The sequence below is a fragment of the Ambystoma mexicanum genome, chromosome 6p (genome assembly GCF_040938575.1).
Source record: "Ambystoma mexicanum isolate Mex_15411 chromosome 6p, UKY_AmexF1_1, whole genome shotgun sequence".
In the NCBI taxonomy this organism is placed as follows: Eukaryota; Metazoa; Chordata; class Amphibia; order Caudata; family Ambystomatidae; genus Ambystoma; species Ambystoma mexicanum.
The window spans coordinates 13,938,436-13,954,459 of record NC_090935.1 but is presented as its reverse complement, the minus strand read 5'-3'; the positions used below and the strand labels follow the sequence as shown (position 1 = coordinate 13,954,459).

The following is a 16,024-nucleotide window of genomic DNA, read 5'->3' as shown; positions in this document are numbered from 1 at the left end:
GACGAACTCCCTGCCTCAGTATGCACACAACCACCACCTACCACCCTAAGACTAAATGAAACCCTGCCAATAAGGGCCGCACCAAGCCTCCGAGCAGCCAAGTGGAAAAAGCCACCCACACAAGTTCAGAAGCGGACATTCACCACCATAGCCAAACAATATAAACAAGCTATCCTCCTCGCCTAGTCTGCCACATACAATACCCACATCACCAATGTTAAAACTAGTACCCGGATATAGTCATCAGCTCCAGGGCACTTGAAGCCCCATCTAAGCCACCGACTATCATCACCAAGGACGAACTATGGTGCATAAACATACAAAACGCACTACTTGCCAAAATGGAGTCCCTCCAAAGAAAAATTGACCTTAAACAATCCCTGCTCTCCTCTCGCGTGTCCCCCACGACTCACCTTCCCCTGTCTGACTATCACAAAGACATCCCCTTGTTCTGCTTTGCTAAGGTCTCAGAAGCGGAAGTGACAGCCATCCTAAAAGGCCTCAAACCCTCTAAATGCAAAGGAGACATTTGCCCTGCTACCCTCATCAAGGACTGCTCTGAGGCCCTGGTGCCTTTCATCACCTCCTTTATCAATGCCTCCTTCTCCACTGGCATTGTCCCCACCAACCTCAAGGAAGCATGGGTATTCCCCCTGGTAAAAAAAACATCCCTAGACCCTGAAATTCTCACAAACTACCGCCCCGTCACCACAGTCGTGTTCTTATTGAATATCGATTGAGCAGCCTACTTGCAAATCCAGCAACACCTAGAATCAAAGCTCCTTTTAGGGATGTGCCAGTCGGGGATCCGCCCAAGTCATGGGATGGAATCAGCACTACTGGATTTAAAGAACAGATTGATGAGATCAGGGACAATGGCAAGCCAGCCCTCCTGCTACTCCTTGACCTATTGGCTGCTTTTGACTTGGTAGACCACAAGATTCTTTGCCACCACTTAACCTCCACAGCCAACTTCTCACCGCTCTTTCCTGGGCGATAGATCCTTCAAAGTATTCACCGAAAATGCCAATCACCCCACAGAACCTCTATTCACCCTTCTAGACTCATTCAGCATATCATACACAAACTATGCCGATGACACGCAAATCTTACTCCCTGTCACTGGCAGCTACCGGGAGGACTTGTCCGACTTGAACTCTGTGTACATGACCATACATGACTGGATGGACATTCACCGCCTCTGTCTAAACAACCAGAAGACAGAGATACTCCGCGATGATCAAGAAGCTTGAAGCCCAATACTCCTCCTTCAACATTGAGGGCAACCTGATTCCCTTTTTAATGTCAGTGAAGACACTAGGAGTCATGCCATCACCTCCTCGGCTGCTTACACTACTAAACTAATAAATGCATTTAGACCATTCCTGTCCCCAGACAGTTGCCTTACAATTGCCCGAGACGCCATTGGATCAAGGCATGATTACTGTAACGCTGTGTTCGCGGGCACCTCGGAACACAACATCGCGCTAAGAGTAGCCATGAATATCCCTAAACTCGAACACATCACCTCAGCCAGGGGACATGCCCACTGGCTCCCCTTTCACAAACGGATCTTATTCAAAGTACTCTCAATCACACACCCGTGTCTCTACAAGGAGCCACCTCCACTCTTTCAGAGAACATATCTATAGAAAACTTTTCCAGACCGACGAGATCAGCCTATGCCCAATGACTAACCCAGACCAAAATGAAACGGGCCAGCCAAGGCAGTTGAAGCTTCACAAACATTGCAGCCAAACAGTGGAATTTATTACCTCCAACCCTGCGAGCTGAACAATCCTGCTGGACTGTTATTTGCCTGAACACTGATTATGAAACTAACTGACTTACTTGTAGTTTCAAGACCCTGTAATTCACCTTTGTACTTATGCAAGCAAGTGGTCGTGTGAAAGCGCCTTGATAACTCAGGGCTTAGTGTGCTATACAAATGTAAAAAAGAAATAAAATGAAATAAATGCAGCAATGCCGCTGGCAGAAAATCTGCTAAAATCCCCCATGCATCCTAAAAGCAGCAGGCTGCAAAGTGTAATAAGAGCTGAGGAGCGAGCTAAAGGACGGGAACAGCAGAAAGAATAAGCTTTCAATATGTGGACTAAACCCACCCGGTTGCAAAGTGTAATAAGAGCAGAGGAACAAGCTAAAGGCTGGGAACAGCTAGAAAGAAGAAGGGTTAAATATTTGTACTAATACCACCAGGCTGCAAAGTGTAATAAGAGCTGAGGAGCGAGCTAAAGGATGGGAACATCCAGAAAGAAGATTTAAATATGTGGACGTACCGCCACCAGGCTGAAATGTGAAATAAGAGCTGAGGAGCGAGCTAAAGGACGGGAACAGCCAGAAAGAAGAAGGTTTAAATAGGTGGACTTAACCCACCGGGCTATAATGTGTAATAAGAGCTGAGGAATGAGCTAAATGGAGAGGAACAGCGAGAAAGAAGACAGCTTAAATATTTGGACTAACACCACCGTGCTGCAAATTGTAATAAGAGCTGAAGAGCGAGCTAAAGGACGGGAACAGCCAGAAAGAAGAAGGGTTCAATAGTTGGGCTAAAGCCACTGGGCTGAAAAATGTAATAAGAGCTGAGGAACGAGCTAAAGGAAGCAGAAAGAAGAAGGTTTAAATATGTGGGCTAACACCACCTTGCTGCAAAGTGTAATAAAAGCTGAGGAGCGAGCTAAAGGACAGGAACAGCCAAAAAGAAGAAGGTTTTAATATGTGGACTAACAACGCCGGGCTGCAAAGTGTAATGAGAGCTTAGGAGCGAGCTAAAGGACAGGAACAGCCAAAAAAAAGAAGGTTTTAACATTTGTACTAATACCACCGGGCTACTAAGTGTAATAAGAGCTGAGGAGCGAGCTAAAGGACAGGAACAGCCAGAAAGAAGAAGGTTTAAATATGTAGACTAACACCACCCATGCTGCAAAGTGTAATAAGAGCTGACAAGCGAGCTAAAGGTTGGGAACAGCCAGAAAGACAAGGGTTTCTATATGTGGACTAACACCACCGGGCTGCAAAGTGTAATAAGAGCCAAGGAGCGAGCTAAAGGACGGGAACAGCCAGAAAGAAGAATGCTTAAATATGTGGACTAACACCAACAGGCTGAAAAGTGTAAAAAGTGGAGGAACAAGCTAAAGGGTGGGAACAGCCAGAAAGAATAATCTTTAAATATTTAGACTAAGACCACCAGGCTGCAAAGTGTAATAAGTGCTGAGGAGCGAGCTAAAGGACGGGAACAGCCAGAAAGAAGAAGGGTTAAATATGTGATATGATATGATAGGTTATTTATAACACGCTTAATACCCAGAGGTTTCTAAGCGCGGACCCGGGGATCGAACCTGTGTTGCTCCATGTCGTCTTGCTTCAAAGGCGAGCACATTGCTGCTGAGCTATCCTTCCAAGACGAACTGAACTAACACCAATCGGCTGCAAAGTGTAATAAGAGCTGAGGTGCGAGCTAAAGGATGGGAACAGCCAGAAAGAAGAAGGTTTAAATATGTGGAATAACCCCACTGGGCTGCAAAGTGTAATAAGAGCTGAGGAGCGAGCTAAAGGATGGGAACAGCCAGAAAGAAGAAGGTTTAAATATGTGGAATAACCCCACTGGGCTGCAAAGTGTAATAAGCTGCCTATGTTCCAGGATGTATGTCCCTCACCGCCTGTTTCCAAGGGAGTATGGTGCTCACTGCATATATCCCAGGGTGTATGCCACTCGCTGCCTGTGTCTCAGGGTGTATGCCGTGCACTGCCTATATCCCAGGGTGTATGCCGCTCGCTTTATATATCCCAGGGTGTATGCCGCTCGCTGCCTGTATCCCAGGGTCTATGCTGCTCGCTGCCTCTGTTCCAGGATGTATGCCACACACCGGCTGTATCCAAGGGTGTATGCGCTCGTGTCTATATCCCAGGATGTATTCCACTCACTGCCTGTATCCTAGGGTGTATGGCGCTCAATGCCTATATCACAGGATATATGCCTCACTGACTATATCCCAGGGTGTATGCCGCTCACTGTATAAATCCCAGGGTGTATGCCACTCAACGCCTGTATCCCAGGGTGTATGCCCCTCGCTGCCTATAACCCGGGCTGTATGCCGCTCACCGCCTATATCCCAGGGTGCATGCCTCGCTACCTATATCCCAGTATGCATGCCTCGCCACCTATATCCCAGGGTATATGCTGCTTGCTCCTGTATCCCAGGGTGTATGCTGCTCGCTGCCTGTATCTCAGGGTCATTGCTGCTCACTGCTTATATCCCAGGGTGTATGCCTTACCGACTATATCCCAGGGTGTATGCTGCTCACTGTATATATCCCAGGGCATATGCCGCACTGACTATATCCCAGGGTGTATGCTGCTCACTGTATATATCCCAGGGCATATGCCGCACTGACTATATCCCAGGGTGTATGCCTCACCGCCTATGTCCCAGGGTGTATGCCTCTCGCTGCCTATATCCCGGGGTGTATGCCGCTCACTGCCTATATCCCAGGGTGCATGCCTCTCCACCTATATCCCAGGGTGTATGCCGCTCACTGTCTATGTCCCAAGGTGTATGCCACTCGCTGCCTGTATCCCAGAGTGAATGCCACTCACTGCCTGTATCCCAGGGTGTATGCCACTCAACGCCTGTATCCCAGGGTGTATGCCCCTCGCTGCCTATAACCCGGGCTGTATGCCGCTCACCGCCTATATCCCAGGGTGCATGCCTCGCTACCTATATCCCAGGGTGCATGCCTCGCCACCTATATCCCAGGGTATATGCTGCTTGCTCCTGTATCCCAGGGTGTATGCTGCTCGCTGCCTGTATCTCAGGGTCATTGCTGCTCACTGCTTATATCCCAGGGTGTATGCCTTACCGACTATATCCCAGGGTGTATGCTGCTCACTGTATATATCCCAGGGCATATGCCGCACTGACTATATCCCAGGGTGTATGCTGCTCACTGTATATATCCCAGGGCATATGCCGCACTGACTATATCCCAGGGTGTATGCCTCACCGCCTATGTCCCAGGGTGTATGCCTCTCGCTGCCTATATCCCGGGGTGTATGCCGCTCACTGCCTATATCCCAGGGTGCATGCCTCTCCACCTATATCCCAGGGTGTATGCCGCTCACTGTCTATGTCCCAAGGTGTATGCCACTCGCTGCCTGTATCCCAGAGTGAATGCCACTCACTGCCTGTATCCCAGGGTGTATGTCTCTTGCTGCCTTTAACCCAGGATGTTCACTGCTCGCTGCCTATATATCGCAGGGTGTATGCTTCTCGCTGCCCATATCCCAGGGTGCATGCCTCACCGCTTATATCCCATGGTGTATGACGCACACTAAATATATCCCAGAGTGTATGTCTCTCGCTGCCTATATCCCTGGGTGTATGCCACACACTAAATATATCCCAGGGCGTATGCCACTCACTGCCTGTATCCCAGGGTTTTTGCTGCTCCCTGCCTATATGGCAGGGTGTATACTGCTCATCGCCTATATCCCAGGGTTTATGCCTCACCATCTATATCCCAGGGTTTATGCCACTCCCTGCCTATTTCCTAGGGTGTATGCCGCTCACTGCCCATGGAACATGCTGCTCGCTGACTATATCCTAGGGTGTATGCCGCTCACTGCCTATATCCCAGGGTGTATGCCGCTCGCTGCCTGTATACCAGGGTGTATGCCTCTTGCTGCCTATATCCCAGGGTGTATGCCGCTCGCTGCCTGTATACCAGGGTGTATGCCTCTTGCTGCCTATATCCCAGGGTGTATGGCACTCGCTACCTATATCCCAGGGTGTATGCCGCTCACTGCCTATATCCCAGGGTGTATGCCGCTCGCTGCCTGTATACCAGGGTGTATGCCTCTTGCTGCCTATATCCCAGGGTGTATGCCGCTCGCTGCCTGTATACCAGGGTGTATGCCTCTTGCTGCCTATATCCCAGGGTGTATGGCACTCGCTACCTATATCCCAGGGTGTATGCCGCTCACTGCCTATATCCCAGGGTGTATGCCGCTCGCTGCCCATGGAACATGCTGCTCGCTGCCTATATCCTAGGGTGTATGCCGCTGCTGCCTCTATCCCAGTGTATGCCGCTTACCGCCTTTATACCACGGTGTCTACCACTCGCTGCCTATATCCTATGGTGTATGCTGATCACTGCCTATATCTCAGACTGTATGCCGCTCACTGCCTATTTCCCAAGGTGTATGTCTCTCGCTGCATATAGCGCAGGGCGTATGCCACTCGCTGCCTGTATCCCAGGGTGCATGCCTCTTGCTGCCCATATATTAGGGTGTATGCCACTCACTGCCTGTATCCCAGGGTGTATGCCACTTGCTGCCTATATCCCAGCGTGTGTGGAGCTTGCTGCCTATATTCCAGGGTGTATGCCTCTTGCTGCCTTTATCCCAGGGTTTATTGCACTTGCCGCCTATATCCCAGGGTGTATGTGGCTCACTGCCTGTATCACAGGGTGTACGCCGCTCGTTGACTATTTCCCAGGGTGTATTCCACTCACTGCCCATGGTGTATGGTGCTTGCTGCCTATACCCCAGGGTGCATGCTTCTCACTGCCTAAATCCTACGGTGATTGCCGCTTGCTGCCTATATCCTACGGTGTATGCCGCTCGCTGCCTATATCCCAGGGTGTATGCCCTTCACTGCCTATATCCCAGAGTGTATGTCTCTCGCTGCCTATATCCCTGGGTGTATGCCGCTCACTGTATATATCCCAGGGCATATGCCATTCGCTGCCTGTACCCAAGGTTATATGCCTCTTGCTGCCTATATATCAGGGTGTATGCCTCTCGCTGCCTACATGCCAGGGTGTATGACGTTCGCTGCCTGTATCCCATGGTGTATGAAGCTCGCTGTTAGGGAGAATTCTCATTCTAAGGCTAATTTCCCTTACCTAGTGAGTCCCCCAGCAGCTTTGCTGGATCTCTGGAGTTTATTTTTCCACTTGGTAAGAATGTACCATTTTTTTCCCCACTGTTACCTGTATTTTGCCATGTGTATTTCAGCTGTTTAATGATTGTGGACTCTGGAGTTCACCACTCCCGTAGCCCCCTTCTTTTGTGTGTTACACAGCACCTTCAGTGCAGTGACACAGGGTTGTCTTTTAGACTTCCCACCGACTCCATTTCTGAGGCTGACTACTGTCCCCCAGAAAAGGGTAAAGTTGCCATTAACTTTACTTAGTCATGTAACCACAGATCCAGTACACCCCATCTTACATGGAGTACTGAAAAGGGTTAATCCTTAGCCTTTTGTTATCTGTACCTCCTAGAGCATTGTTTTGCTCTTTTAACATTTTGACTTGGCTGGTGGCATTGGTATCTACCCTAACTTTTCTACTGCGGTTATCTTATATAAACGTGGTAGTATTGAAGGCTATTATATTAGCCTCAAACTTAATCCCGCTTGACCAAATGCTTTTTCTTTTGGCCCTGGTTGGGTTTATTCACCATTTCTTTTTGTTAAAGTACTTCTTGTGTTTTACTTTGCGCGGCAAACCAGGTTTGCCTTCTTTGTTCGCTGTCTTTTGGCGGGCTTCTGCCAAGAAGCCCTCCTCTAGGCGCCTGGGTGTCTAGATGGGCTGAAAGTGAGGGAGGGGTGTAGTCGCCCCCTGCACAGGGTATCAAGTCAGAGTCGCCACTGGAACTACAAGGAACTGAAGAGAAGCAGAGAAAAAGTCGACTGCTGCAACTATCCTGTCCCGGTGAAGCCCTGCTGCAGTCCTGAGCTATCCTTCAACGACTAAGAGAAGATCCAGTACGGAGTCTTCTTCCCTTGAGCTTGGTGGGGATAACCAGTTCATCTTCTACAGCCAGAGGACCGGATAGCCACCTGAAGAGCCTCTCCTGTTTTTAAGGAGCACACCTTTTATTCACTGTCGCTGCTGCCGGCTTCATCCCTGTGTGGTGCAGACCCCTCCAGATGTCCTCCTTCGGATTGAAGCTCCAGGAACCGAGGGTCTGCAGGAAACTACCAGGAACAACTGCCGTGGCACCAGCTTCTTCCTTGAATAAGGTACTGTGTTCTGCTCGAGGAATTTGGGTGAATCCCTATTCTTCGCCTCCAAGGCTTGCCCTTGTCTTCCCTCCTTCTTATAACTTTTGCTTCCTCTGTTGACAATATCTAAGTACTCCTGGCTATGCTGAATCGTGGACTATCTGACTGTGTGATCCTCGACAACAGAAACCCGGTTCCACTTGACACTGGCTCTGGCCTATTGACTTTTGAATTTCTTTCTAAGAGTGTTCTCTGATCCTGCCTGCCTTGACAAAAGTATTGCCGATGATTTTTGCCCCCAACTCTCTCTGGGTATCTCAGGTGCTAAGTGTGTTTTTACCCCGGTAACATTTTTTGCCACGGTTACGCGTATCTTTAGTAAGACAGAACTGTCATTACTGTCAAAAAGTGATCGCAAGTGTATTCCCGGTAACTTCTTTTGTTTCATAACACCGGTCCCTTTGTGTAATCTCTGCTACTGCTCATATACTCTTGAGATAAGCCTGGCTGTTCTGCTACTGCTATCACTATAACATAGTAGTACAGGCTTGTACCAAAGGTAAAACTTGTATTGCCACCTGTAGTCTTAATCGTGTATAGTGGTCCCTAAGGGCACTGCACGAGATTCTGCCTAACACTCGCTGCCTATATCCCAGGGTGTATACTGCTCACCACCAATATACCAGGGTGTATGCCTCACTGACTATATCCTAGGGTGTATGTCGCACACTGGGTGCATGCCTTGCTGCCTCTATCCCAGGGTGAATGCTGCTTACCACCTATACCCCAGGGTGTATGCCGCTCACTGCCTATATGCCAGGGTTTATGCTGCTCGCTGCCTATATCCCAGGGTGTATTGCACTCGCCGCCTATAACTCAGGGCATATGCCGCTTGCCGCCTATATCCCAGGGTTTATGCCTCTCGCCGCTTACAGCCCTGGGTGTATGCCGCTCGTCGCCTATATCCCAGGGTCTATGCCGCTCACTGCCTCTATCCCAGGGTGTATGCCTCTCATGCCCTATATCCCAGGGTGTATGCCTCTCGCTGCCTTTATCCCAGGGATTATTGCGCTTGCCGCCTATATCCCAGGGTGTATGCCTCTCGCTGCCTTTATCCCTGGGATTATTGCGCTTGCCGCCTATATCCCAGGGTGTATGCCTCTCGCTGCCTTTATCCCAGGGATTATTGCGCTTGCCGCCTATATCCCAGGGTGTATGCCTCTCGCTGCCTTTATCCCTGGGATTATTGCGCTTGCCGCCTATATCCCAGGGTGTATGCCTCTCGCTGCCTTTATCCCTGGGATTATTGCGCTTGCCGCCTATATCCCAGGGTGTATGCCTCTCGCTGCCTTTATCCCTGGGATTATTGCGCTTGCCGCCTATATCCCAGGGTGTATGCCTCTCGCTTCCTTTATCCCAGGGATTATTGCGCTTGCCGCCTATATCCCAGGGTGTATGCCTCTCGCTTCCTTTATCCCAGGGATTATTGCGCTTGCCGCCTATATCCCAGGGTGTATGCCTCTCGCTGCCTTTATGCCAGGGTGTATGCATCTCACTGCCTATATCCCAGGTTGTATGCCGCTCGCTGACTATATTCCATTGTGTATTCCGCTCACTGACCAGGGTGTATGGCGCTTGCTGCCTATATCCCAGGGTTTATGCTCCTCGCTGCCTATATCCCAGGGTGTTGCTGCTCAGCACCTATATTCCAGTGTGTATGCCTCCCGGTGCCTTTATCCCTGGGTGTATGGCACTCACTGCGTATATCTTAGGGCGTGTGCTTCTTGCCGCCCATATTTCACGGTGTATGTCGCTCTGTGCGTGTAACCCAGGATGTATGTCTCTTGCTCCCTATATCCCAGGATGTATGGCACTCGTTGCCTCTATCCCATTATGTAAGCTGCTTGCTGCTGAGTATGTATGGCGCTCTCCACCGATTGAGATGCAGGCTTTCCTGGATCTAGTACCCATGACTATCTAAAAGCAAGAGTTCCCAACAAGCTCAAATTTGAATTGCTCCTTAGAATCCTTGGATGACATTACATCCAGGGAAGAGACTATAATTTGGGGCACCATGTTTGGGTTGTATTTTTGGGCACCGACCAGGTATCTGTACAGCTCAAGATACTCAAGAGGTATAGTCTGGGCAAGCACTCTCTAGTCCCAGGCCCCCTCTACTCCTTCAGGCTTGCACCTCCGTTCCCTGCTTCTTTGAACTCCATGTCTGTGTCTTGTACCTCCTCAGCCTATCTCAACTACCATGAGACATCCTGGCTTTCTCGTATCAAACTCTTCAGACTCCTCCAGTTTACAGCCACAGCCTGTTCCAACAACCGAACTGGGTCTAGTTAAGACTCAGAGGGCTGGCCTAAACCTATATCACTAATCCAAAAATATAATGGCTTTTGAATTAAGCTTAACCACTTGCATTACTCTTGGCAACCTTCCGTACCACTGTTTTTTAGCCCATCTGCACCATTGCTGAAGAGGACCAGCCGTACAGAATTCAGTATGGGATGTGCCATCAATGGGAGCTTGGCAGAATTTGCAGGAGGCATATCAAGAGTCGGACTTTCATCTCTGGTTCAATTTTAGTTAAAGGTAGTGGAGTTTTGAGGTCCCTGACTGATAGAGGGTGCCAGACGGCTTTATGGTGAATGGCCTCTGACCAGCAATGGGGACCAAGTGAGAGTTTCGTATCGCACCAGAACTGCCTCACCATTGCTAGGGAAATAATTGGATCAAGGCTGGATTACTGCAATGCCCTCCTCGGGGGAACCTCGTGCAAAAATATTACCAAACTCCAACTGGTTCAAAACAATGCCCTCAGGGCGGCCACTGGAACATCTAGAAAACACCACATCTCTGAAGTTAGAAGGCAGGCCCACTGGCTCCCTGTTAAAGAAAGAATTGTCTTTAAAACCCTGGCCCTTATACATAAATGCCTCCACAAACTTCCTACCCCGTACCTGGCTCAAAGAATCACCAACCACATCACTACCAGACCTTTGAGGAAGGGATACTCCAACACGATTCTCATACCCAAGGCGCGAAAAGGCCGCGCCGGGGGCTCTAGTTTCCCTACCCTGGCAGCCACCCATTGGAATGCACTCCCCACCGACTTGAAAATGATGAAGTCCCACCAAGCATTCCGCAAAGCAATCAAAACCAAGCTTTTTGTCTGATTCCTTTCTGATTATGATCACTATGTATTTTGCCACACTGTATTATTTTTCTATGTGTAACTCTGATCACCTCTTGTAACTCCTATCAGACATGATTGCCTTGTAGATTGTACCTGTAACTAAGAGACTTTTGGGTTGCCATTTACCTCCTACTCTAAATTTTCGAACAAAATGTCAGCAAATACATAAATAAATAAATAATAGAGTGATCCAGAATCCTCCCTATTTGGCTACTGGGCCCAATATCCTCTGACTTGGTGAGGTCTCTGTCCTCCAGAGTAACTTGCGTGAGAATTTGCAGAGCCAGGCAAGGGACTTCATCACAGTTCCATAGAGCATTTGGGCACATTGAGACAATGATAAATGTAGAGTTGAGGCACCACTCTCTAAATGATAATGAACACCTAATGTGCATCGCCCAGCGTCTGAGTGCAGTGGTTGGACTCTCTCCTGACACTACTATGGACCTGAAAATGTACACACTGTGCATCAGACAGGGTTAGTGCACATCGTAGGAACAGAGATTTGTTTATGTAAAGTTATGTTTTCCGTCTTTAATGTTAGCAAATGTGGTTGATTTCCTTACTTCTCTTCACTCTGCAGTTTGTTCAAGACCGGCCTCACAGATGATAGCACCGGTGTCCTGTGCTGGGCCCTGAGTACTAAGCAGTCGCTGCAGCGCCTGTCTCTTCGAGAGAATGCCTTCAGTGGGAGATCAGTCGCTTCTTTCTACACGCTTAAAGAGACCATCCCAAGCATCGATTCTGAGGTTTGTCAGCCTTCTGCTGCCTGATGCTGTCCGAATGCCCGCTCCCGTTTCCCTGCTCTTCTGTGGACAGCCAAGTCAGCAGTGGCAGGTGAAATCATGATAGCAGTACATCGATGAGAACACAGTACTACATGGCTAACTAACCTGTTGCATTTTGTAAACCCTAGTACCTTGTTCGTGCCTCCTGCACACGAAGCTGTAGTTCCCATCCTCACCGGTGGACCACCCATTTACTGTACATACATAGATACCTTGGTTGCGCACAATTGAATCTGGAAGACCCATTGCCTTCGCATATAGTATTTGACCTCACCCGCAGACCTTGCATGTCACGGCTTTCCTACTACTGAGTGTCTCTGCGCACTGTACCTCACTCTGCGCATTGCACCTCTCACTACCACCAGTGTCGTAAGCCTCCTGTACCCTTCAATCACTAGAGTCTTAGGTCTCTGTACTAAAGTCGTATCTAGATGTCAATCTGATTGAATATCCTCATTGCATTTACATAACTTAAATGCACCAATTGCTGTTTTCCAGTCACTAGTGCTTCAGGCCTTTGTGCTTAAGTCCAACTTAGATGTCAGTTTGCTTGAATACTCTCACTGCATCTCTACAGTGTAAAGGCACTAAATGTTAGTTCACTATACCCCCAGACATTAACAATTCAGGCATATCACTGAAGTATCTACGGCTAAACTCAATATCTAGACACCAGCTCACGATATGCCCTGGCATAATTAAGAAAATGGCCCTCACTTGCCTTACGAAAGCCACCTTGACCCTAATACTATTCATCGGTATATCCAGCACAATGGCCTTTACTCTCAAAACTAGCCCTCCTAAGGACAGAAACCTGAGACTCAGATCCAGACTACCTAGCATCTATGAACCAGTAGGAAACCACCAGAATAATGCCAATAGACGTACTACTGCCCAACCTAAAAACTTGCACCGCTTACCTAAACAATCCAATCACACCGGTGATCAAACTCTTACTATAACTTGCACAACCCTGGACACCTTATCACTTAAAACCTGCCAAACCAGCAAACCTAATAGCTCTCTAACACTACTAGGATCTCTCATCAATGCGAGATCAGTGGTGTCTCATGCCACAGAAATTGCAGACATCTTAAACAGTGACAACCTGGACCTATTGGCCATAACAGAGACTTGGCTTCACGAGGCTGCAGGACCAACAATAATGCTTGCAGTGCCCGATAAATACCAAATTCTCAGTGCCGACAGGCCCAATGCCAGAGGTGGTGGACTAGCCATCATCTCCAAATCCACCTATCCTATCAGACTTACCACACCAATCTCCTACTCATCCTGTGAAGTATTCACAGCCAAAATGTCCCTTTCTAACAACCGCACGCTCTCAATACATTTAATATACAGACCCCCAGGGCCTCTAGGCACCTTTGAAGATCATTTAACTAGCCTCATAGCTAATAATACTAAAGACCATTCCCAAACCCTACTACTGGGAGACTTTAACCTCGGCTTTAATGAAACTGACAATAAACACGCAGAATCAGTTGCAGCCCTGTTCAAGGACCATGGCCTTGATAAAAAAAAGTCCTCTCCCCCACCCACATCAAAGGAAGGACCCTCAACTGGGTATCGGAACTGAACTGCAACATCAGTATCACCGATATTGCTCCACAAACATGGATGGATCACTATCTAATAACCTTCTCCGCCACCTTGGATCTCCTTAGCCCCAAAATCAACAACTTGGTTCCCCCTCTCCTGACCAGAAGAAAGAAGGACATGTCTGCTGAAAATATTATCCCTCTCCTTCTCCCAGCCATAAATGGATTAGAAAGTAACAACCCGGACACCCTGGTAAATACTTTCAATGATGCTATGACCAAAGTATTAGATGCAGTTGCTCCAGCCATACTACGTAAAGCTAAACAGGAAGCCCACCTAAATTCCGGGTTTACGCCCCACCTCAAATCGCTAAGACTACAAAAAAGAAAGCTCCAATCCATCTGGTGTCCCTCTCCCACCGAATACAACAAAAACATCCTAACCCAATTTTGCCAAATCATACAAAAAAGAAATTATCATAACCAAGAAGAACACCTTTAATGACAGGATCGCAAAAGCCAACTCCAATACTAAAGAGCTCTTCGCTATCCTCCGTGAGCTGGAATCTCCTATTCAACCAATAGACAACGCCTCCAAAAACAAAGATTGGTGCACAAACATACAAAACGCCCTTGCTAACAAACTCTCCCTGCTTCAATGCAAAATTGCTAAAAAAAAAGGCCACACTTCCACCTCCTGACCAACAAATACCCCAATCCCAGGAGAACAAAACCACTGCTCCATTTAGTTTCAAATCTATCTCCATAATTGACACAGAAAAAATAATACTCTCCCTCAAACCGTCAAACTGTAAGGGCGACTCCTGCCCAGCACAACTAATAAAGGATGCAGCAAGCGATCTAGCTCCCTTCATCTCCAAGCTCATAAACTCCTCCTTTAAATCCAACATGGTACCCACCAACCTCAAAGAATCATGGGTCCTCCCATTATTGAAAAAACAAACTCTGGACCCCACTATCCCATCCAACTACAGACCAATCACCACAGTGCCTTTCCTACTAAAAATTCTAGACCGAGCTGCCTACATACAAATCCAGGATTACCTGGAGGCTAACCACCTGCTTGGCTCACGGCAATCTGGCTTCTGCCCACTCCATGGCACGGAAACAGCTCTAATAGACCTCAAGACACAAATTGAGGAACTTAAGGACAACGGGAAAACAGCCCTGCTCCTCCTACTAGACTTGTCGGCTGCGTCTGACTTGGTGGACCATGCAGTCTTATGCAACCACCTCGAATCTGCCGCCAACTTCACCAGAGATGCTATAGCCTGGGTCCAATCCTTCTTAGCAAATCACACCATGCAAGTCTTCTCCACCACCAACTCAGCTGACCCAATCAAAATAACATGCAGTGTCCCACAAGGATCCTGTGTCTCCCCCACCATGTACAATATCTTCACCAAGCCTGTGTTTGACAAGTTGGACAGACTGGGAGTCATCTACATGAACTATGCAGATGACACCCAGATCCTCATACCCATTTCGGGCAACTACGAGACAGACTCAGCCTTGGTGAACAAGATATACACGCTCCTTCAGGCATGGATGGCCGCACACGACCTCTGCCTGAATGACGATAAAACAGAACTACTAATCTTAGGCTCTGAAACCAACATCCAAAAACTATGCCCAAACTACACATCCTTCAGCATTGATAACAACCCTATCAAAGTGATGTCTGTGGTTAAAACCCTTGGATTCTATCTGGACTCCTCCCTTACTCTCAAGAAGCAGGTCAACTCCCTCGCCTCTTCCACTACCTACACTCGCAAACTCATCCGTGCAGCTAGACCATACCTCTCCAGCACCAGCTGCATCACACTAGCTAACGCCCTTATCATGTGTAGGTTAGATTACTGTAATGCCCTGTACTCTGGAACCAATAAATGTATCACCGATAAACTTCAAAGACTACAGAACAGCGCCTTAAGAGCAGCACTAAATATCCTTTACAGAGAGCACATCACTAACTTCAGGAAAGAGGTTAACTGGTTAACAATAACGGACAGAATCCTACTTAAAACAGCATCCCTCATATCTAAATGTCTAAACAACCTAGCCCCCCGTATCTTATGTAAAAAATCAACAGGAAAATCACCATGCGACCCACAAGATCTGCTAACACCTCCAAACTAGAAATGCCAAGGTTTAAATGCTCCACCGCGGGAGGGACTAGCTTCCCGTCAAAGCTGCTCAATGCTGGAACAAACTACCACTCGACCTCAGAACGGAACAACCGTACCCAAAATTCAGGCACAAGATAATTAATTGGCTACGTGCCAATGACACATAACTTACACCTAGCTTCCTACCTAGCCCCAACTGTACCCATTGCCCGGACACCCTAGGCATGCCCTGCTTCCAGGTATATGTTTGTATATATTCTTGTATATAGTTTTTTTTTTTTTTTTGCCGCTGTGT

At 48.0% G+C, this 16,024-nt stretch overlaps 1 protein-coding gene across 1 annotated transcript in view; it reads left to right on the top strand.

Annotated features, from left to right (window-relative positions):
- CARD8 (caspase recruitment domain family member 8) overlaps positions 1 to 16,024 on the top strand; it is a 917,106-nt gene that overhangs the window by 54,006 nt on the left and 847,076 nt on the right. Inside the window, exon 2 of the mRNA XM_069626623.1 lies at positions 11,816 to 11,981. Coding sequence (XP_069482724.1) covers positions 11,816 to 11,981 — 166 coding nt within the window. The remainder of the gene's footprint in view (positions 1 to 11,815; positions 11,982 to 16,024) is intronic.